General features: G+C 43.6%; 2 protein-coding genes across 5 annotated transcripts; both read left to right on the top strand.

Moving 5' to 3' along the window:
- The first annotated feature begins 4,439 nt into the window (after window positions 1-4,439).
- On the top strand, window positions 4,440-7,951 carry LOC110503423 (extracellular calcium-sensing receptor-like). Of its 2 annotated transcripts, none has more exons than XM_090219086.1 (5): window positions 4,440-4,728; window positions 5,197-5,949; window positions 6,045-6,261; window positions 6,655-6,789; window positions 6,955-7,951. In XM_090219086.1, the coding sequence occupies exons 1-5, from the start codon at window positions 4,474-4,476 to the stop codon at window positions 7,854-7,856; spliced, it is 2,262 nt and encodes a 753-aa protein (XP_090075212.1). In that variant the 5' UTR covers window positions 4,440-4,473; the 3' UTR covers window positions 7,857-7,951. The 2 variants fall into 2 exon arrangements, with proteins under 2 accessions (XP_090075212.1, XP_036817949.2); XM_036962054.2 differs by having other exon boundaries at window positions 6,045-6,272; window positions 6,666-6,789.
- Window positions 7,952-14,353: 6,402 nt separating this feature from the next.
- LOC110503235 (extracellular calcium-sensing receptor-like) lies at window positions 14,354-19,753 on the top strand. Of its 3 annotated transcripts, XM_021581601.3 has the most exons (6): window positions 14,354-14,600; window positions 15,474-15,759; window positions 15,914-16,720; window positions 17,940-18,170; window positions 18,313-18,436; window positions 18,569-19,753. In XM_021581601.3, the coding sequence occupies exons 1-6, from the start codon at window positions 14,389-14,391 to the stop codon at window positions 19,480-19,482; spliced, it is 2,574 nt and encodes an 857-aa protein (XP_021437276.3). In that variant the 5' UTR covers window positions 14,354-14,388; the 3' UTR covers window positions 19,483-19,753. The 3 variants fall into 3 exon arrangements, with proteins under 3 accessions (XP_021437276.3, XP_090075296.1, XP_090075297.1); XM_090219170.1 differs by having other exon boundaries at window positions 14,355-14,600; window positions 18,313-19,549; XM_090219171.1 differs by lacking the exon at window positions 15,914-16,720 and having other exon boundaries at window positions 14,373-14,600.
- Window positions 19,754-23,983: the final 4,230 nt, after the last annotated feature.

The following is a 23,983-nucleotide window of genomic DNA, read 5'->3' as shown; positions in this document are numbered from 1 at the left end:
AGATTGAATCCCAGAGCTGACAAGGTACAAATCTGTTGTTCTGCCCCTGAACAAGGCAGTTAACCCCACTGTTCCCCTGAACAAGGCAGTTAACCCATTGTTCCCCTGAACAAGGCAGTTAACCCCACTGTTCCCCTGAACAAGGCAGTTAACCCACTGTTCCCCTGAACAAGGCAGTTAACCCCACTGTTCCCCTGAACAAGGCAGTTAACCCACTGTTCCCCTGAACAAGGCAGTTAACCCCACTGTTCCCCTGAACAAGGCAGTTAACCCCACTGTTCCCCTGAACAAGGCAGTTAACCCACTGTTCCCCTGAACAAGGCAGTTAACCCCACTGTTCCCCTGAACAAGGCAGTTAACCCACTGTTCCTAGGCCATCATTGAAAATAAGAATTTATTCTTTAACTGACTTGCCTAGTTAAATAAAGGTAAAATAAAAAAAAACTGGATGGAGGAAGATTGGAAAAAAGTGTTATGGACAGACAACTCTAATTTTGAGGTGTTCGGATCACAAAGAAGAACATTCGTGAGACCCAGAAAAAATGAAAAGATGCTGGAGGAGTGCTTGATGCCATCTTTCAAGCATGGTGGAGGCAATGTGATGGTCTGGTGGTGGTAAAGTGGGAGATTTGTACATGGTAAAAAGCATCTTGAAGAAGGACGGCTCTCACTCCATTTTTTAACAACATGACATGCCCTGTGGGGGGGCTTAATTGCAGCCAATTTCCTCCATCAACAGGACAATGACCCAAAGCACAGCTCCAAACTATGCATTAACTATTTAGGGAAGAAGCAGTCAGCTGGTATTCTAATAAAGTGGCCAGCACAGTCATCGGATCACAACCCCATTGAGCTGTTGTAGGAGCAGCTTGACCCTATGATACGTAAGAAGTGCTCATCAATTCAACTTGTGGGAGGTGCTTCAGGAAGCATGGGGTGAAATCTCTTCAGATTACCTCAACAAATTGACAACTAGAATGCCAAAGGTCTGCAAAGCTGTAATTGCTGCAAATGGAGGATTCTTTGACGAAAAGCAAAGTTTGAAGGACACAATTATTATTTCAATTAAAAATCATTGTTTCTAACCTTGTCAACATTTTGACTGTATTTTCCTATTCATTTGCAACTCATTTCACGTATGTTTTCATGGAAAACAAGGACATTTCTAAGTGACCCCAAACTTTTGAACGGTAGTGCAGCTTCATGACCCTAAACGAGGAAAAGTAATTTCATTTCATGGAGAAAAAGAGAGGTTAACTATTATTTTAGACAAATCAAAAGTGGAAATGGGTCAAAGTGACCAACAACGTAAAAGGAGGGTTAACCTCCTAAGGTCGAAGTCGAACTTCCCAACAGTTTGGGCTAACACTATAACCCCTCCGTGGAAAGGTGAGACACTCACAAACACGTACATTGTTTTGCTCTAGGTTGTCCTCACCAGACTTGTCTGAAGGTCCCCTGGTGCCAGTTGAAAAACATTATGGGATGTACTGTATATATGGAGACTGTTAAGAGACACACATAAGGGGTTAAATACAAAAAATTAAAACGTTTCTTGATCTTTCTATTATCAATCAAATTCAATCAAATGTAATTATAAAGCGTTTTTTCATCAGCCGAAGTCACAAAGTGCTACACAGAAACCCAGCCTAAAACGCCAAACAGCAAACAGTCTGTCCCCATTCAATTGAAGTCAGAAGTTTGCATACACTTAGGTTGGAGTCATTAAAACTCGTTTTTCAACCACCCCACAAATGTCTTATTGACAAACTGTAGTTTTGGAAAGTTGGTTAGGACATCTATATTGTGCATGACACAAGTAATTTTTCCAACAATTGTTGGACAGATTATTTTACTTATAATTCAATGTATCCCAATTCCAGCAGGTCAGAAGTTTACATGAACTAAGTTGACTGTGCTTTTAAACAGCCTGGAAAATTCCGGAAAAGTATGTCATGGCTTTAGAAGCTTCTGAGAGGCTAATTTACATCATTTTAATCAATTGGAGGTGTACCTGTCAAGGCCTCAAGGCCTACCTTCAAACTCAGTGCCGCCTTGCTTGACATCATGGGAAAATCAAAAGAAATCAGCCAAGACCTCAGTCTACAAATAATTGTAGACCTCCACAAGTCTGGTTCATCCTTGGGAGCAATTTCCAAACATCTGAATGTACCATGTTCGTCTGTACAAACAGTAGTACGCAAGTATAAACACCATGGGACCACGCAGCCGTCATACCGCTGCGATCATAGATCACACTTTTTTGAGAATTGTCCTCTGGTCTGATGAAACAAAAATAGGACTGTTTGGCCATAATGACCATCATTATGTTTGGAGGTAAAAGGGGGAGGCTTGTAAGCCGAAGAATACCATCCCAACCGTGAAGCACGGGGTTGGCAGCATCATGTTGTGGGAGTGCTTTTTTGCAGGAGGGACTAATTACTCAGTTATGTATAGAGCCATGTCATCATGGAATGATCTGCCACCAGAGGTCACTCAATTATGGATAGAGCTCTACTACACAGCTGAAGTCATGGAGCTCTGCCTCTCAGCTGAAGTCATGGAGCGCTGCCTCTCAGCTGAAGTTATGGAGCTCTACCACTGGGAGACAGGACATTCCCCTTCATGATGCTATTGACCTACAGGATAGTGTATTTGAATAGAATAAATTTCACCCCCCCAACCTTAGAAAGTGGATGATCACTGATGATGTCCCTAATGCACTAAAGTGTCATCCTGTTATCCTGTCTTTAAAGCAGCACAGTGAACTTTCATCCTGCTATCCTGTCTTTAAAGCAGCACAGTGAAATGTCATCCTGCTATCCTGTCTTTAAAGCAGCACAGTGAAATGTCATAATGTTATCCTGTCTTTAAAGCAGCACAGTGAAATGTCATAATGTTATCCTGTCTTTAAAGCAGCACAGTGAAATGTCATAATGTTATCCTGTCTTTAAAGCAGCACAGTGAAATGTCATCATGCTATCCTGTCTTTAAAGCAGCACAGTGAAATGTCATCATGCTATCCTGTCTTTAAAGCAGCACAGTGAAATGTCATCATGCTATCCTGTCTTTAAAGCAGCACAGTGAAATGTCATCATGCTATCCTGTCTTTAAAGCAGCACAGTGAAATGTCATCATGCTATCCTGTCTTTAAAGCAGCACAGTGAAATGTCATCATGCTATCCTGTCTTTAAAGCAGCACAGTGAAATGTCATCATGCTATCCTGTCTTTAAAGCAGCACAGTGAAATGTCATAATGTTATCCTGTCTTTAAAGCAGCGCAGTGAAATGTCATAATGTTATCCTGTCTTTAAAGCAGCACAGTGAAATGTCATAATGTTATCCTGTCTTTAAAGCAGCACAGTGAAATGTCATCATGCTATCCTGTCTTTAAAGCAGCACAGTGAAATGTCATCATGCTATCCTGTCTTTAAAGCAGCGCAGTGAAATGTCATAATGTTATCCTGTCTTTAAAGCAGCGCAGTGAAATGTTATTATGCTATCTTGTCTTTAAAGCAGCGCAGTGAAATGTCTTCCTGCTATCCTCTCTTTAAAGCAGCACAGTGAAATGTCATCATGCTATCCTGTCTTTAAAGCAGCGCAGTGAAATGTCATAATGTTATCCTGTCTTTAAAGCAGCGCAATGAAATGTTATTATGCTATCTTGTCTTTAAAGCAGCGCAGTGAAATGTCTTCCTGCTATCCTCTCTTTAAAGCAGCACAGTGAAATGTCATCCTGCTATCCTCTCTTTAAAGCAGCACAGTGAAATGTCATAATGTTATCCTGTCTTTAAAGCAGCGCAGTGGAATGTCTTCCTGCTATCCTGTGTTTAATGCAGCACAGTGATGATACGTTATTTCAATAGAGGCAATAATATCCACAGTGGCCCGTAGAGACCGTCCCATTACGCCTGTCTCTGATTGGATAACTCTAGTCCACCATGCGCTGCAGCTGTCTTTGTGAGTATAAAACTCAGTGTAGGAGTCTGCTCAGGTCTCAGGTCAGGGAGTGAAACCCCTTCAGAGTGTGATGCAGCTGCTGTGGGTGGTAGTGGTGGGGTTGTTAGGAGTCTTTGGGGCAGAGGGAACAGAGGCTGTCTGTCGGATGCTGGGGAGCCCAGAGTTCCCTCTGCTGTCCAAGGAAGGAGACGTGACTATAGGAGGAGCTTTCTCCATCCACAGCAAAACCACACAGCCCCCGCTCTCCTTCACAGAAACACCACCCCCTCTCACCTGCTCCAGGTAAGCTCCTTCACCGACACCACCTCTCAAATTCCCCAAGTAAGCTCCTCCTTGGTTACAGTTTATTGAATATTTGGCTATTTTATTATTTATTAAGTTTAAAAAAATAATCAAATTAAACACAACTTTTGTGGTTGTGTATGCTCATGATTTGTAAAACTTATATAAACGTATATCTTTCTTTACCTTTCCTCTAGTGTAAACCTCAGAGAGTTCCGATTTGCTCAGACCATGATCTTCGCCATCGAGGAGATCAACAACAGTGACACTCTGCTTCCGAATGTCTCTATTGGATATCGTATTTATGACAACTGCGGCTCGACTCTGTACTCTATGCGTGCGGCCATGGCCCTGATGAACGGTCAGGAGAGGACGGTGGGAAAAGCCTGCTTTGGCCAAACAGCAGTTCACGCCATCATCGGAGAGTCAGAGTCCTCCTCCACTATAGTGATGTCACGCACCACCGGTCCATTCCAAATACCTGTGGTAAGAGGCCCTATAGGACAAGCAACTATACGAGATTTTAAGTCAATCTTGTTTTAGTGTATTCAGTTCCGTCTCTTTCTCTCTCCCTCTGTCTCTCCATGTCTCTCTCTCTCTCCCAATCCCTGTCTCTCTCCCTGTCTCTCTCCCTTTCTCTCTCTCTCTCCCTTTCTCTCTCTTTCTCCATGTCTATCTCATCCTCTCTCTCTCCCTTTCTCTCTCTCTCTCCATTTCTCTCTCTCTCTCCTTGTCTCTCTCGTCCTCTCTCTCTCTCTCCCTTTCTCTCTCTCTCTCCTTGTCTCTCTCGTCCTCTCTCTCTCTCCCAATCCCTATCTCTCTCCCTTTCTCTCTCTCTCTCCCTTTCTCTCTCTCACTCTCTCTCTCTCTATCTCTCTCTCTCTCAATCCCAATCCCTGTCTCTCTCTTTTCTCTCTCTCTCTATGACTCTCTCGTCCTCTCTCTCTTCTGTAGATCAGCCACTCTGCCACATGTGAGTGCCTTAGCAGCAGGAAGGAGTACCCTTCTTTCTTCCGAACCATCGCCAGTGACCTCTATCAGAGCAGAGCGTTGGCCCAGCTGGTCAAGTACTTCGGCTGGAGCTGGGTGGGAGCGGTCAACAGTGACAGTGACTATGGCAACAACGGCATGGCTATCTTCCTGGCTTCAGCCCAGGAGGAGGGTGTCTGTGTGGAATACTCAGAGAAGTTCAGCCGGACGGAGCCAGAGAAGCTGTTAAAGGTTGTTAATGTGATCCGAGGTGGGACGGCCAGGGTGATCGTAGGCTTTCTGGCCCACGTGGAGATGAACAACCTGCTGAAGGAGCTCAGTCTGCAGAACATCACCGGCCTACAGTTTATTGGTGTGGAGGCCTGGATCACTGCAGACAGCCTGGTCACCCCTACTAGCTACAGTGTGCTGGGGGGTTCACTGGGGTTCGCTGTCCAGAAGGCCAACATCAGTGGCTTCTCTGACTTTGTGATTAAGCAGTTCTGGGACACGGCATTTCAATGCACAGAGACAAGCCAGCAGGAGAATGTGAGTAGTCCTTGTAGCGAGAGTCAGGATCTGATAGAGCTGAGAGATTATAATGCAGATGTGGATGAGCTCAGATACTCTAGTAATATCTATAAAGCCATATATGCAGTGGCCCACTCGCTGCACAGCTTGCTAAAGTGCCAAGACGGACTCGGATGTGATCAAAATGTGAGAACTGAACCTTGGCAGGTAACAGCGACTAAAAACATCCATTCTCTATTCCTCACTGATAGTATATCTCAAAATAAAATACAAAAACTGATACTTGTTCCTTTTTTCCCCAGGTAGTGGAGTCTCTGAAGCAGGTGAATTTCACCATAAAGACAGGGGACCAGGTGTGGTTTGACAGTACAGGTGCTGCAGCAGCCAGGTACGAGGTGGTGAACTGGCAGCGTGGGCCAGACGGAGAGGTCCAGTTTAAACCAGTGGGCTACTATGATGCCTCCCTACCCCCGGGACAACAGTTCGTCCTCAGGACAGAGGACATCATGTGGCCTGGGGAGCTCCAACAGGTACAGTAAATTGGTGCCAACAGATTAAAAACCGAACTGTTTACAAACACAACGTTTCTGAATAACAGAAGCTTAGCGGTTAGAGCGTTGGGCCAGTAACCGAAAGGTTGCTGGTTCAAAAACCCAAGCGTACAAGGTTAAAATATCTGTCGATGTGCCCATGAGCAAGGCATTTAACCCTATTTTGCTCCAGGGGCTCTGTATTACTATGACTGACCCTGTACAACAACACATTTCCCTCCACCTACCTGGTGTGTGTGACAATAAAACAACCTTTCCTTTCCTTATTGTGTGACTCATTATTACAATTGAAAACATTTATGTGACAGACCCTGCTGGAGTAAAACATGTAACATTTACAGTTAAACCGTGTATGCTCTCTGTCCCCTAAAGATACCTGTGTCAGTGTGCAGTGAGAGCTGTCCCCCAGGCACTCGTAAGGCTGTACAGAAAGGAAAGCCCGTATGCTGTTATGACTGTGTCCCATGTTCAGAGGGAGAGATCAGCAACGCTACAGGTACCACAAGCCCAACATTCATTCTGCACAGAACTTACACAAGTTGCGCGATGTGTGTCCTAATCCAGTTTTTCAGAGTTCAGTCCTTGGTCAATGTAATGTCTAGATTATGACATCATGTGTTCTACTTTACTACTAATAATACTAATCATGATTTCCTTTCAGATTCTAATGGCTGCATAGACTGCCCTGATGAGTACTGGTCCAATCTTGGCAGAGACAAATGTATATTTAAGGCTATTGAGTTCCTGACCTTTACTGAGGTCATGGGGATTGTACTTATGGTTTTCTCCTTGTTTGGAGTGTTTCTAACTGTGCTTGTGGCTATTCTCTACTTGATAAAGAAAGACACTCCCATCGTCAGGGCCAACAACTCTGAGCTGAGCTTCCTGCTGCTCTTCTCCTTGACTCTGTGTTTTCTGTGTTCTCTTACTTTCATTGGCCGGCCCTCTGAATGGTCCTGTATGCTGCGTCACACAGCGTTTGGGATCACCTTTGTCCTCTGCATCTCTTGTGTTCTGGGGAAAACAATAGTGGTGTTGATGGCCTTCAGGGCTACACTTCCAGCCATTAATGCCATGAAATGGTTTGGTCCTCCACAGCAGAGACTCAGTGTTCTGGCTTTCACTCTCATACAGGTCCTGATCTGTGCTCTTTGGTTAACAGTCTCCCCTCCTTTCCCCTACAAGAATATGAAAACCTACAAGGAAAAGATAATTCTAGAGTGTAATGTGGGATCAGCTATTGGTTTCTGGGTTGTGTTGGGCTATATAGGACTCCTGTCTCTCTTGTGCTTTGTGCTGGCTTTTCTGGCTCGAAAGCTGCCTGATAACTTCAATGAGGCCAAATTCATCACCTTCAGCATGCTCATATTTTGTGCAGTCTGGATCACATTTATCCCAGCTTATGTCAGCACTCCTGGGAAGTTCACTGTAGCTGTGGAGATCTTTGCTATTCTGGCATCTAGTTATGGAATGCTCTTCTGTATATTTGCACCTAAATGTTATATAATCCTGTTTAAACCTGAGCTAAATACCAAGAAACATATGATGGGGAAAATGAAATGAAATGAAAACTTACACTAAAAACATGTAATGATGCTTTTCCTAAAATCTTTTCATGTGCTGCTCTGCTGGAACACATAAAACATGTAATTGGAAATGTGTTAAGCTTCAATGCTATTCTGTCAACATACAGTACATGCACCCCACTGCTAGTGAAAGACGCACAAGCAAATGGCATGTCCTTATTCTGGCAAATACGCTATGGGTCTTTCCACGAAATGAGTCCATTTTGGTTAGTGAAACTTGGTGGGAAAAAAAGAAGGTTGATTTCACCTGATTTTAATATTCTGTCATGAAGAGGACACGTTCAACTGAATAAAAAACATGTTTTCCCATCTCAAGAGGTTTAAATATATATATTTAGTCAGTGCCTTTGAAAGTTACAGTCCTTAATGGAAACAATACAAAAAGCCAACACCCTAAATCAGTTTTGGTAATAATCTGTTTAAAAAACTTCTTCAGGATCGGTGTCCTTTCCACGGGACGGTTGAGCTAACGTAGGCTAATGCGATTAGCATGAGGTTGTAAGTAACAAGAATATTTCCCAGGACATAGACATATCTGATATTGGCAGAAAGCTTATATTCTTGTTCATCTAACCGCACTGTCCAATTTACAGTAGCTATTACTATGAAAGAATAACATGCTGTTGTTTGAGGAGAGTGCACACTTTTTAACATAGACAGTTATTAATAAACAAATTAGGCATATTTGGGCAGTCTTGATACAATGTCTTGAACAGAAATGCAATAGTTCATTTGATCAGTCTAAAACTTTGCACATACACTGCCGCCATCTAGTGGCCAAAATGTATATTGCACCTGGGCTGGAATAATACATTATGGCCTTTCTCTTGCATTTATTTCTTTGTATTTTTCTTTTTTCTTTGTATTATCTTTTACCAGATCAATTGTGTTATATTATCCTATATGCCTTTCACATTTGCACAAACTTCAAAGTGTTTCCTTTCAAATGGTACCAATGCCATATCCTTGCTTCAGGTCCTGAGCTACAGGCAGTTAAATTTGAGTATGTCATTTCAGGCGAAAAAAGAGAAAAAAAAAGGGGACGATGCTTAAAAGAGTTCTTTAAGCATTTCTAGCCTGTCTATTTACGGGTAACAGGTTGACGTGTTATGTTTGACCCTCCTCAGCTTTCCACCACAAAACAAGAAAATGGCCAAGAGTCGACCCGCTCAGCTTTCCACCACAAAACAAGAAAATGACCAAGAGTCGACCCGCTCAGCTTTCCACCACAAAACAAGAAAATGGCCAAGGGTCGACCCGCTCTGCTTTCCACCACAAAACAGGAAAATGACCAAGAGTCGACCCGCCTCAGCTTTCCACCACAAAACAGGAAAATTACCAAGAGTCGACCCGCCTCAGCTTTTCACCACAAAACAGGAAAATGACCAAGAGTCGACCCAGCTGCTTTTACACTGTGATTTGACTAACAGATGTTCCACAAAAGTTTCAAAAAGGAATAGTTTCACGTATATATTTTTTAATGAGTAACCCGTTTACTGACATGTCCAAGCTGAGCTTCTCTAATAATGTGTATAAAGCAGTGTATGATGTAGCCCACTCCATACACGACCTGTTGACCAGCAGGCACAGTAAAGGCCAAGGTGTGAATAGGAACTGTGCACAAAGAGACAGCATCGAGCCAGGACAGGAGAGACAGCATCGAGCCAGGACAGGAGAGACAGCATCGAGCCAGGACAGGAGAGACAGCATCTAGCCAGGATAGTAGAGACAGCGTCTAGCCAGGATAGGAGAGACAGCATCTAGCCAGGACAGGAGAGACAGCTTTGAGCCAGGACAGGAGAGACAGCATCGAGCCAGGATAGGAGTGACAGCATCGAGCCAGGACAGGTGAGACAGCATCGAGCCAGGATAGGAGAGACAGCATTGAGCCAGGACAGGAGAGAGAGCATAGAGCCAGGACAGGAGAGACAGCATCGAGCCAGGACAGGAGAGACAGCATTGAGACAGGACAGGTGAGACAGCATCGAGCCAGGATAGGAGAGACAGCATCTAGCCAGGACAGCAGAGACAGCATCGAGCCAGGACAGGAGAGACAGCATCGAGCCAGGATAGGAAAGACAGCATCGAGCCAGGACAGGTGAGACAGCATCGAGCCAGGATAGGAGACAGCATCTAGCCAGGATAGGAGAGACAGCATCGAGCCAGGACATGAGAGACAGCATCGAGCCAGGACAGGAGAGACAGCATCGAGCCAGGACAGGAGAGACAGCATCGAGCCAGGACAGGAGAGACAGCATTGAGCCAGGACAGGAGAGACAGCATTGACCCAGGACAGGAGAGACAGCATCGAGCCAGGATAGGAGAGACAGCATCGAGCCAGGACAGGTGAGACAGCATCGAGCCAGGACAGGAGAGACAGCATCGAGCCAGGACAGGAGAGACAGCATTGAGCCAGGACAGGAGAGACATCATCGAGACAGGACAGGTGAGACAGCATGGAGACAGCACAGGAGAGACAGCATCGAACCAGGACAGGTGAGACAGCATCGAGCCAGCACAGGTGAGACAGCATCAAGCCAGCATAGGTGAGCGGCTACCTTTATGGCCCACTGATAGTTCATTTTGTTCACCTGATTTGATAATTGACTGACTGGTTTAAAATGAAAATGACAAATATTTACAATCACAACATGATTTTACTTCTAAAGTACATTAATTATACTTTATGCTATCTAGAACCTAAAAGGGTTCTTCGGCTATCCCCTTAGGAGAACCCTTTGAAGAACCCTTTTTGGTTCCAGGTAGAACCTTTTTGGATTCCGTGTAAAAACCCCTTTCCACAGAGGGTTCTACATGGGAACCAAACATGGTTTTATTAGGAACCAAAAGGTGTTATCCTACTGGGACAGTGTACATCAGTACATGGTGATTATTTTAACTCATGCAGGTGTTGAGATACCTGCGAGACGTAAACTTCACCATGAAGTCTGGGGAGAGTTTACATTTTTTTTTTAGGTGTGGAACTGGCAGAGAGACCAGGAAGCAGGGACAGTGTTTGTCACTGTGAGGAATTACGATGCCTCTCTCGCTAATGGAGAGCAGTTTGCCATGAATGGGATAAAGATAGAATGGGTTGGCAATCCTTTAAAGGTACACAGTTACACATGGTAGCAGTTTCAGGTACTTTCATAAAACACAGATAATCAGATTAAAGGTATTTACATTTGTCGGAGATGACACATACAACGTGTAGGCGGGAATGAATTGAATGAAATGTGTGACCAAGGGGGATTAATAATATGAGTGAAGGATTAAAGCGAGACAGACAGGTTAGAGGGAGTGAGCAGGTGTTGTGTTTCAGAGGCCTCGGTCTGTGTGTAGTGACAGCTGCTTTCCAGTCTGTTGTTTGTCCTGTATCCCCTCTGTGCTGCTGGGGAGATCAGCAACCTAACAGGTGAGAAAACTGATACCACAGCCGACCCTTAGCCTTTTGGAAGCCTTAAGTTAAATGTATTTATTTTTGATCCGGGGGACCCGTAGCGGCCCCTTATGTCTCTTAGTGGATAGGGCTCTGACTGATACAAACCAAATCCACTGACCGAAAAAATAGATTAACTGTGGAGTATGTGTTAACTTTTAGAATATGTGACTCACTACCTGGATTCGGTCTTATGTAGCAATTAGATTTTTTTAAATATTTTTTACATTGGATGAATGTAGAGACTCAAAGCTGTACAAAATGGTATATCATACACTGCATTTGAGGAATAATGGGAAAGTCATTTCAAATCAAATCAAATGTATTTATATAGCCCTTCTAACATCAGCTGATATATCAATGTGCTGTACAGAAACCCAGCCTAAAACCCCCAAAACAGCAAGCAATGCAGGTGTAGAAGCACGGTGGCTAGGATAAACTCCCTAGAAAGGCCAAAACCTAGGAATAAACTTAGAGAGGAACCAGGCTATGAGGGGTGGCCAGTCCTCTTCGGGCTGTGCCAGGTGGAGATAACAGAACATGGCCAAGATATTCAAATGTTCATAAATGACCAGCATGGTCAAATAATTGTAATCACAGTGAACAGGTCAGGGTTCCATAGCCGCAGGCAGAACAGTTGGAACTGGAGCAGCAGCACGGCCAGGTGGACTGGGGACAACAAGGAGTCATCATGCCAGGTAGTCCTGAGGCATGGTCCTAGGGCTCTGGTCCTCCGAGAGAGAGAAAGAAAGAGATAAATAGAGAATTAGAGAGAGCATACTTAAAATTCACACAGGACAAATGATAAGACAGGAGAAATACTCCAGATATAACAGATTGACCCTAGCCCCCGGACACATAAACTACTGCAGCATAAATACTGGAGGATAATTCTGCTTTGAATGTTGATCAGCTTGTAAACTCACTGTTGAGAAAAATTGCCTTTGAATGTTTTGGTATCGAGTGAAGAACTCGTCGTTGTCAACACTCATTCAGCATCGTTCACACCCTCTTAAACTTTAGCCCCACCCATCTCGTTTCGCTCTCAGAGCGCACACCTGACGCTCTGGCCGATGATTTGTTTACCTCCCGACAACATGAAAACAGCCTAACAAGCCTAGCTGTAATTTTTTTTATTGCGCTTTATTCTAGACGTTTCCTGACACCGGCCATATTCAACGTGTGTTGTACACACGTCACGTAACATCAGCTAACGGGCCAGCCAGCTAACGTTAGCTAGTTAAACAACTATGAACACAGTGCCAATAATGCCACAGTGCTGGAGCTAATCAGCCAGGTTCAATGTTAGTTAGCTAGGTAACATTAGGATCTAACTTAGAAAAGCAACCCGGCTCTGGGAAGTGACAGCTGACTATTATAATAGACTACTTGATTATAGCGTTATCCTTGTACATTCCCAGGAATACTGGTCAAATGGAGACAAGAGTCGCTGTGTCCCAAAGGAGGTGTCATTTCTCTCATTTGAAACCATGGGAATCATGGGAATCCTCCTGGCTGCAATCTCATTGGTCAGAGCGTGTTTAACCACAGTGGTGCCATTGGTCTTCATTCACTTCAAAAAGTCTCCCATTGACAGGGCCAACAACTCTGAGCTGAGCTTCCTGGGGAAAACAATAGTGGTGTTGATGGCCTTCAGGGCTACACTTCCAGCCAGTCATGTCATGAAATGGTTTAAGGCTTCCACAGCAGAGACTCAGTGTTCTGGCTTTCACTCTCATACAGGTCCTGATCTGTGCTCTTTGGTTAACAGTCTCCCCTCCTTTCCCCTACAAGAATATGAAAACAAATCAGGAAAAGATCATTCTAGAGTGTGATGTGGGTTCAGCTATAGGTTTCTGGGCTGTGTTGGGCTATATAGGTCTCTCTTGTGCTTTGTGCTGGCTTTTCTGGCTCGAAAGCTGCCTGATAACTTCAATGAGGCCAAATTCATCACCTTCAGCATGCTCATATTCTGTGCAGTCTGGATCACCTTTATCCCAGCTTATGTCAGCTCTCCTGGGAAGTTCACTGTAGCTGTGGAGATCTTTGCTATTCTGGCCTCTAGTTATGGTTTACCTTTCTGTATATTTGCTCCCAAGTATTATATCATATTAACTAAACTTTATACACACTTTAGTATTGAGAGGGGCTAGGGAGGTTGTGGGTGTTAGACAGGTGCACTTATGTCAGTATTGTGAAATGTTTGAATGGAGGAAGCTGATCCGAGAGCAGCGCTGTCTTTCTTTCGATGCTATCAATATCGACACGCTCTCCATCGACGCACTTATCGACCGTTCTCTCTGCGTAATGTTTGGGGAAACGCATGTTAAGTCTTCGGCTGTTTTAGGAAAGATGCATCGTTAAAACAGTCGCTGATGGGAAACCGGGCCCTGGATTGTGAGGATCAATGGTAGGCAGGTTTTCTGCTATCGACTTTATGTTTTAATTATTGTTTTGGGTTTAGGGGAGGGTCACTTGTTTTTTTTCTTTATATCGTTCATGGAGAGTTTAGTTAAAATACTGTATGCATTTCCTGAAGGGAGAGCCATCGATTTTGATTGCAGATGGGTCAGATTTTCTCCAGGTACCGCTTATTATAAATAACCTACAGTACATGTTGACTGATTGAAATAAGTTATTTCCTAGGGACAAATTATGACTACCATTCACTAACAATCCAAAAACAACTTTCCTGTATTTCTGCCTGAATTACAGTTTCACCGGAAACTTTCTGATTTCCCAAAACACTCTCCATGTAAAAAAAAAAAAAGTATTCTTCAGAGTACTCATCTTCTAGAATCTATATTCAGAAGTGACTGAGCCATTGGTTCTGGGAAAGACACACCGTACTGCACTACTCTTACTTAAAACCTCTTAGGGATCCCTTTTAACACCTAATAGGCCAACTGTTTTGTCAATCACACAGTGAGTGTCATCATTGGTCGAAACTAAGACATTGAAACAAATCTAAGCTCCTATAGCATCATACCCATCATTAATGGTAACATATAAAGGAGCCCAGATGGAGCATTGTCAGGACGGTGAGAGGTGAGAGACTCGGTGAAAAGCTATGCTGCAGCTAGCAGACCTCCTGGTGATCACTCTACTGACAGTGACAGCTAAGGCTGGGCAGCCTGTGTGCAGATCTTATGGAACAAAAGAACTGTCACAGTTCTCAAAGGAGGGAGACGTCAACTTAGGAGGTATTTTCTCCTTTCACCAAAACCCAGTCAGTGTGAATCCAACTCTGCAGGTCAACCCAGGAAGCATTCAGTGTGAAGGGTAAGTAAATGTTGAATTGTTTGGTGTGAATCATAACGCGTATGTCTCTGTTCACGTGGACAAACATGTATGATCACAGGTGTGTAAGAGAAATTATATTCAAAAAGTGTTCAACTGTCTGTCTCTGGCTGGGGTTTTCACTGACTAAATGCTTTATAGGTCTGTCTCTGGCTGGGGTTTCACTGACTAAATGCTTTATAGGTCTGTCTCTGGATGGGGTTTTCACTGACTAAATGCTTTATTGGTCTGTCTCTGGCTGGGGTTTCACTGACTAAATGCTTTATAGGTCTGTCTCTGGCTGGGGTTTCACTGACTAAATGCTTTATTGGTCTGTCTCTGGCTGGGGTTTTCACTGACTAAATGCTTTATAGGTCTGTCTCTGGCTGGGGTTTCACTGACTAAATGCTTTATAGGTGTCTGGATGTGATTTCACTGACTAAATGTTTTATTGGTCTGTCTCTGTCTTGGATTTCACTGACTAAATGCTTTATTGGTCTGTCTCTGGCTTGGATTTCACTGACTAAATGCTTTATAGGTGTCTGGATGGGTTTTCACTGACTAAATAATTTATAGATGTCTGGATGGGTTTTCACTGACTAAATGCTTTATAGGTCTCTGGATGGGTTTTCACTGACTAAATGCTTTATAGGTGTCTGGATGGGTTTTCACTAACTAAATAATTTATAGATGTCTGGATGGGTTTTCACTGACTAAATGCTTTATAGGTGTCTGGCTCTGGATGGGATTTCACTGACTAAATGCTTTATAGGTCTCTGGATGGGATTTCACTGACTAAATGCTTTATAGGTCTGTTTCTGGCTGGGTTTTCACTGACTAAAACTGAAGTGACAGTACTAGAAGTCCTCTCTGCAGGCTGGACCCAGGTGAGCTCCAGTATGCCCAAACTATGATCTTTGCCATAGAGGAGATCAATAACAGCTCTGAGCTGCTGCCAGGCCTGTCTCTGGGCTACAGGATCTTTGACTCGTGCCCCAGCATCCCCCTGTCTGTGCGGGCGTCCCTGGCTCTGATGAACGGATATGAGGAGGAGCCACAGAGCTGCACCAAGCCCTCCACCGTGCATGCTGTCATAGGGGAGACCACGTCCACTTCCACTATAGCCATGGCGCGCACCATGGGGCCCTTCCACATACCAGTGGTGAGTCAGGGAGTGTATGTCTGTATGTATTGAGAGAGTGAAAGGCAGATATGATACTATGTGAAAATACTGCTGTGGCCCAATGTGCTACTTTCAACAGAACGGCAACGTTTGAGCAGCGTGTTAGAAACGTCTGTCTTTGTTGTCTTTCCAGCTCAGTCATTCAGCCACCTGTGCTTGTCTGAGTAACAGAAGGCAATACCCTTCCTTCTTCAGAACCATCCCCAGTGACCACTACCAGAGCAGAGCTCTGGCCCAGCTGGTCAAACACTTTGGCTGGACTTGGGTGGGGGCCATCAGAACCAACAGTGACTATGGTAACAATGGCATGGCCACCTTCCTGAAAGCAGCTTCCAGTGAAGGAGTGTGTGTCGACTACTCAGTGGCAATCTACAGGACCGACCCCAGAGAGTGGTTCCTAAAGGTGGTGGACGTCATTAAACAGTCCACCTCCAAGGTGATCGTGGCCTTTGCAGACGGCACAGACCTGGAAATCCTGATAAAAGAGCTGCACCTGCAGAACGTGACGGGGTTACAGTGGGTGGGTAGCGAGGGATGGATCACCTACCGTTACATCGCCTCCCATGTCAACTACGCCGTGGTCCAGGGGGCGGTGGGCTTCGCTGTGCCCAACGCGGTCATCCCCGGCCTGGGGGAGTTCTTGGCCAACAGGCGGCCCTCCACCCAGCTGGGGAACAGGGGTCTGGTGGAGTTGTGGGAGAGCGTGTTCAGCTGCAGCATGACTCCTGGCTCCCCGGGCAGAGCCTGCACAGGGAGGGAATCCCTGAGAGACACTGGATCCCGCTACACAGACGTGTCAGATGCTAGTCTGCTCAACAACATCTACAAGGCTGTGTATGCTGTGGCTCATGCGCTACACCTGCTCACTACCTGTCAGAGTGGGAAGGGGCCTTTTCAAGATAACACGTGTGCAGCCAGGGATAAAATAGAGCCGTGGCAGGTAAAGTAACTCTGTGGCTTTACTAAGCTAACAAATAACACCTGTAGCCTGTGGCTTTACTAAGCTAACAAATAACACCTGTAGCCTGCAACTGTGTGGCTTTACTAAGCTAACAAATAACACCTGTAGCCTGTAACTATGTGACTTTACTAAGCTAACAAAAACACCTGTAGCCTGTAACTATGTGGCTTTACTAAGCTAACAATAACACCTGTAGCCTGTAACTATGTGGCTTTAATCAGCTAACAAAAACACCTGTAGCCTGTAACTATGTGGCTTTACTAAGCTAACAAATAACACCTGTAGCCTGTAACTATGTGGCTTTACTAAGCTAACAAATTACACCTGTAGCCTGCCACTATGTGGCTTTACTAAGCTAACAAATTACACCTGTAGCCTGCAACTATGTGGCTTTACTAAGCTAACAAATTACACCTGTAGCCTGTAACTATGTGGCTTTACTAAGCTAACAAATTACACCTGTAGCCTGCCACTATGTGGCTTTACTAAGCTAACAAATAACACCTGTAGCCTGTGGCTTTACTAAGCTAACAAATAACACCTGTAGCCTGCCACTATGTGGCTTTACTAAGCTAACAAATAACACCTGTAGCCTGTGGCTTTACTAAGCTAACAAATAACACCTGTAGCCTGCAACTATGTGGCTTTACTAAGCTAACAAATTACACCTGTGGACTATGACACGAGATCGGGTAGAGAACGTAAGACTGAAAAAAAATAAAAAATACCACTGCGCCTCCCGAGTAACGCAGTGGTGTAAGGCACTGCATTGCATTTGCTAGATATGCCAATGGAAATTCTGAGTTTGAGTCCAGGCTCTGTCTCGGCCGGCCGGGATCGGGAAACCCATGGGACGACGTACAATTGGCCCAGAATCGTTTGGGTTAAGGGAGGGTTTTGCTGGCAGGTATGTCCTTGTCCCATTGTGCTCTAGAGACTCCTCTGCCAGGCCGGGCGCATGCACGCTGACACGGTCGCCAGGTGTACTGTGTTTCCTCCGACACATTGGTGTGGCTGGCTTCTGGGTTAAGCGAGCAGTGTGTCAAGAAGCAGTGCAGCTTGGTTAGGGGAGGACGCATTGCTCTCAACCTTCGCCTCTCCCGAATCCGTACGGGAATTGCAGCGATGAGACAAGGACTGTAACTACCATATAAAAGCTAAAAAAATCAACACCCCTTATTTTATTTCCTTCCTCCAGGTGTTACATTACCTAACCCAGGTGAATTTCACCACTAAGCATGGTGAGAGGGTGTTCTTTGATGATCAGGGGGACCCATCGGCACGCTACGCCCTGGTCAACTGGCAGATGGATAGCACAGGGTACATCTTGTTTGAGACCATCGGCTACTATGATGCCTCACAACCAGAGGGCCAGAGGTTTGAGATGAAGGAAGGTGTGAGTGCTGTCTGGGCAGACAATCAGCCTGAGGTGAAGACTTGTTGGGGAGAAGCATCTATTAATCATTCAACACAACTGTGAATGTGTTCCTTCAAGAGTTTTGCTTTAAAGTATACTGTGAACTTGTGTGTGTTTAAATATGAGTGTCGTAAAGGGTATCTGTGTGTTCCAGGTACCCAGGTCTATCTGCAGTGAGAGCTGTCTGCCAGGTACACGCCGGGCCTTCGTCAAGGGGAAACCTTTCTGTTGCTTTGACTGCATCGCCTGTGCAGACGGGGAGTTCAGCAACACCACAAGTGAGACCTCAGGACTCGCAGCCTTTACGCTAGCCTTCATCCTGTTCATTTTGGGAAAAATCTCAGCCAGCACTTTACTGGTCTATCTAAAGATGTACTCGCTGTACATAATACAATTGTTTATGCTTTCAGATGCAGTGACATGTACAACATGCCCCCCTGAGTACAAGTCAAATGAAGAGAGGAATAATTGTCATTTGAAAGGCATTGAATACCTCACCTTCAAGGAACTCATGGGTATACTGCTGGTAGCCTTCTCTGTGTTTGGTGGGTGTCTGACAATGACAATAGCACTGATATTCTTCAACTACAGAAAGACTCCCATAGTCAGGGCCAACAACTCTGAGCTGAGCTTCCTGCTGCTCTTCTCCTTGACTCTGTGTTTTCTGTGTTCTCTTACTTTCATTGGCCGGCCCTCTGAATGGTCCTGTATGCTGCGTCACACAGCGTTTGGGATCACCTTCGTTCTCTGCATCTCTTGTGTTCTGGGGAAAACAATAGTGGTGTTGATGGCCTTCAGGGCTACACTTCCAGCCAGTAATGTCATGAAATGGTTTGGGCTTCCACAGCAGAGACTCAGTGTTCTGGCTTTCACTCTCATACAGGTCCTGATCTGTGCTCTTTGGTTAACAGTCTCCCCTCCTTTCCCATACAACAATATGAAGACATATAAGGACAAGATCATTCTAGAGTGTGATGTGGGTTCAGCTATTGGTTTCTGGGCTGTGCTGGGCTATATAGGACTCCTGTCTCTCTTGTGCTTTGTGCTGGCTTTTCTGGCTCGGAAGCTGCCTGATAACTTCAATGAGGCCAAATTCATCACCTTCAGCATGCTCATATTCTGTGCAGTCTGGATCACCTTTATCCCAGCTTATGTCAGCACTCCTGGGAAGTTCACTGTAGCTGTGGAGATCTTTGCTATTCTGGCCTCTAGTTATGGAATGCTCTTTTGTATATTTCTCCCCAAATGCTACATAATTTTATGTAAACCAGAGAAAAACACCAAAAAACATTTGATGGGTAAAACGTCATCAAAAGCACTTTGACTTTGTTACAACACCTTTTGAATATATTTTTACATTACTGACTTTAAAATGTTTTGATGTTAGATGGTATTGTTTATAAAGTCTTTGTTTAATGTAATGTTTTTAGATAATATAGCGCGTGAGTTTCATCTCATATCTTAATATCCTTACCTGTGTAATATGCAAGAAACTATGGCTGATAATGGTTTTCTCTGCTAACTTCTCAGAGATTTCTTCTCAACTGTGATAATAACCATTGAAATTAATTGAAACGAATAAAATGTTTAAATCACTTCTGCCAGTTATTTTAAAAGGTTAAACCACTACACCAAAACAATGAGCTCATCATGCTGCAACACTTAATTTTACGGGGTCCTTATATGTAATTACGCTGTACCAAGTAATGTGGTTAATTGTATAGTTACACTGAAATAACCCTATTTAACTGGTGGTAACTGCAGTTTGTAATTACGGAGGTGTAACAACAAAAGCTTGTTACCATGCATATTACAAATGGGCAAGTTTCCATTTAATTGACAAATTTAGTGTGTAGTTTGTTCTCAGCTGCATCCTATTCAGTAATAATTGTCACAAGGTTGGAATATCTTGTGGACAAATGCGCTGGGTGTCCGAGATTACAAATGTTGAAGGATCAATAGGCTCTCGTTACCTACCTGTGAATGCGAACTCTTTTTCAATGTTGTTCATCCCAGATTATGATATTTTTTCCTTACAATTAATGTTACAAGCTGAACCTCCTTGCCAACCAAGTGAGAGGATAAACCCACAACTACACCACATAATACATGTAATATCTGCATAAGTACAATGTAATTACTAGGTGTTACACAGGCTTTCTCGAGTTCTCGAGTTCTATTTAATTACTTATTACTCATTACCAAGTGAAAATACCTACCAGTCTGTTCAACCTCTCTTTCGTATCGTCCGAGTTCCCTAAAGATTGGAAAGCTGCCGCGGTCATCCCCCTCTTCAAAGGGGGTGACACCCTAGACCCAAACTGTTACAGACCTATATCCATCCTGCCCTGCCTATCTAAGGTCTTTTAAAGCCAAATTAATAAACAGATCACTGACCATTTAGAATCCCACCTTACCTTCTCGGCTGTGCAATCCGGTTTCCGAGCCGATCACGGGTGCACCTTCGCCGCGCTCAAGGTACTAAACGATATATTAACTGCCATCGATAAAAGACAGAACTGTGCAGCCATTTTCATTGACCTGGCCAAGGCTTTCGACTCTGTCAATCACCAAATTCTAGTCTGCAGAATCAATATCCTTGTTTTTTCTCATGACTGCCTTGCCTGGTTCACCAACTACTTTACAGACAGGCTTCGGTGTGTCAAATCGGAGGGCATCACAGTGCAATCCGTTTTGTTACCAAATCACCTTATACAACCCACCACTGCGACCTGTCGGCTGGCCCTCGCTACATATTCTTCGCCAGACCCACTGGCTCCAGGTCATCTATAAGTCTATGCTAGGTAAAGCTCTGCCTTATCTCAGATCACTGGTCACGATAACCATAGCATACATTCCAGCAGGTATGTCTCACTGATCATCCCCAAAGCCAGCACCCCATTTGGCTGCCTTTCCTTCCAATTCTCTGCTGCCAGTGACTTGAACGAATTGCAAAAATCGCTGAAGTTGGAGATTTTTATTTCCCTCACCAACTTTAAACATCAGCTATCTGAGCAGCTAACGGATCGCTGCAGCTGTACATAGTCCATCTCTAAATAGCCCACACAATCTACCTACCTCATCCCACATACTGTTTAAATTTACTTTTCTGCTCTTTTGCTCACCAGTATCTCTATTTCCACATCATCATCTGTTCATTTATCACTCCAGTGTTAATCTGCTAAATTGTAATTATTCGCTCCTATGGCCTATTTATTACCTACCTCCTCATGCCTTTTGCACACACTGTATATAGACTTCATGTGTAACTCTGTGTTGTTGTCTTTGTCATACTGCTTTGCTTTATCTTGGCCAGGTCGCAGTTGTAAATGAGAACTTGTTCTCAACTAGCCTACCTGGTTAACCTCTCTAGGGTACGTGGGATGCTAGAGTCCCATATGGCCAACATCCAGTGAGATTGCAGAGCGCCATATTCAAAAACAGAAATGCTCATTATAAAAATTCCGAAAACAAAACATATTTTACATAGGTTTAAAGATTACCTTCTTGTTAAACCAACCACAGTGTCAGATTTATAAAATGCTTTTCGGCGAAAGCATACCTAGCCCAGAACATAGCCCAGTTGACAAATTATTACAAACAGCAACAAGCCAAGCAGAAGCATTACAAAACTCAGAAATAGAGATACAATTAATCCCTTACCTTTGATGATATTCATATGGTGGCAATCAGAAGACATTCATTTACTCAATAAATGTTCCTTTTGTTTGATGAAGTCTCTTTATATCCAAAAACCTCCGTTTTGTTAGCGCTCAAACGCAGTCAAAACAATCAGACAACAAAATCCAAATTGCATCCGTAAAGTTCATTAAACATGTAAAGCAATGTTTATATTCAATCCTCAGGTTGTTTTTTAGCCTAAATGATCCATAATATTTCAACCAGACAATAACGTTGTCAATATAAAAGGTAAACAAGAAATGCACATGCGTCTGAAAAAGCTCTGCGACACGGTAGGGTCCACACGTTCAGACTGGTCTTACTCACTCTTTCATAAGAATACAAGACTGAAACAATTTCTAAAGACTGTTGACATCTAGTGGAATACATAGGAACTGCAAATGGAGTCCTAAGTCAATGGATAGTGTAATGGCATTGAATAGAAAACTACAAAACCAACAAAAAAAACTACTTCCTGAACGGATTTTTCGCAGGTTTTTGCCTGCTAAATCAGTTCTGTTATATACTCACAGACACTATTATAACAGTTTTGGAGACTTTAGAGTGTTTTCTATCCAAATCTACCAGTTATATGCATATCATATCTTCTGGGCCCAAGTAGCAGGCCGTTTAATTTGTGCATGCTTTTCATCCAAAATTCCGAATGCTGCCCCCTACTCTAGAGAAGTTAATTAAACCTCTCAGGAATATGTGGGATGGTAGTGTCCCACCTCGCCAACAGCCAGTGAAATTGCAGGGCGCCAAATTCAAAACAACAGAAATCCCATAATTAAAAGTTTTTTACACCATTTTAAAGATGAACTCATTGTAAATCCAGCCACAGTATCCAATTTCAAAAAGGCTTTACGACGAAAGCATGGCAAGCAATTATGTTACGTCACTACCTAGTCACAGAAAAACAGCCATTTTTCCAGCCAAAGAGAGGAGTCACAAAAAGCACAAATAGAGATAAAATTCATCACTAATCTGTATGTATGTTTTGATGACTTCACGCACGTGTATGTTTTGTTTGATAAAGTTCATATTTTTATCCAAAAATCTCAGTTTACATTGGCGCGTTACGTTCAGCAAGGTTTTGTTTCCAAAACATCCGGTGATTTTGCAGAGAGCCAGATCAATTTACATAAATACTCATTATAAATGTTGATGAAAATACAAGTGTTATGGAAGTTTAGATAAACATCTCCTTAATGCAACCTCTGTGTCTGATTTCAAGAAAGCTTTACCGAAAAAGCACACCATGCAATAATCTGAGTACGGCACTCAGACAACAAAACAAGCCATACAGATATCCGCCATGTTGTGGAGTCAACAGAAGTCAGAAATAGCATTACAAATATTAACTTATCTTTGATGATCTTCATCAGAATGCACTCCCAGGAATCCCAGTTCCACAATAAATGGTTTGATTTGTTTGAAAAAGTCCTTTATGTCCAAATACCTCCATTTTGTTTGCGTGTTTAGTGCACAATACAAACTCACGAGGCTCGGGCAAGTCCAGGCGAAAGTTCAGAGAAAAAGTCATATTACAGTTCGTAGAAACATGTCAAACGATGTACAGAATCAATATGTAGGATGTTTTTAACATAAATCTTCAATAATGTTCCCACCGGAGAATTCTTTCGTCTGTAGAAATGTGATGGAACGCAGGTCGCTCCCACGTGAGCGCGCATGATCAGCTCATGGCACTCTGGCAGTGACCTGACTCAATCAGCTCTTATTCCCCCCTCCTTCAAGGAGAAGCATCAAACAAGGTTCTAAAGACTGTTGACATGTAGTGGAAGCCTTTGGAAGTGCAACATACCACCCCATAGACACTGTATATTCGATAGGCAATGACTTGAAAACTACAAACCTCAGATTTCCCACTTCCTGGTTGGATTTTTTCTCTGGTTTTTGCCTGCCGTGTGAGTTCTGTTACACTGACAGATATCATTCAAGCAGTTTTAGAAACTTCAGAGTTTCATGCATATATAATATGCATATATTAGCAACTGGGCCTGAGTAGCAGGCAGTTTACACTGGGCACCTTATTATTATTCATCCAAGCTACTCAATACTGCCCCCAGTCCCAAATAAAGTTTAAAAAAAATAATAATAAATAAAAAATCTTAACAAAAACC

This window comes from Oncorhynchus mykiss, chromosome 24, assembly GCF_057628025.1.
Source record: "Oncorhynchus mykiss isolate SJ-2025 chromosome 24, ASM5762802v1, whole genome shotgun sequence".
Lineage (NCBI taxonomy): Eukaryota > Metazoa > Chordata > Actinopteri > Salmoniformes > Salmonidae > Oncorhynchus > Oncorhynchus mykiss.
This window is presented reverse-complemented; position numbering and strand designations above follow the sequence as displayed.

Coding starts and splice junctions, on each gene's coding strand:
- LOC110503423 (XM_090219086.1), top strand. CDS start 4,474: ATGATCTTCGCCATCGAGGAGATCAACAACAGTGACACTCTGCTTCCG. Junction 4,729..5,196: donor GTCCATTCCAAATACCTGTG/GTAAGAGGCCCT, acceptor TCTCTTCTGTAG/ATCAGCCACTCTGCCACATG. Junction 5,950..6,044: donor TGAGAACTGAACCTTGGCAG/GTAACAGCGACT, acceptor TTTTTTCCCCAG/GTAGTGGAGTCTCTGAAGCA.
- LOC110503235 (XM_090219170.1), top strand. CDS start 14,389: ATGCTGCAGCTAGCAGACCTCCTGGTGATCACTCTACTGACAGTGACA. Junction 15,760..15,913: donor GGCCCTTCCACATACCAGTG/GTGAGTCAGGGA, acceptor TTGTCTTTCCAG/CTCAGTCATTCAGCCACCTG. Junction 18,171..18,312: donor GGGCAGACAATCAGCCTGAG/GTGAAGACTTGT, acceptor TGTGTGTTCCAG/GTACCCAGGTCTATCTGCAG.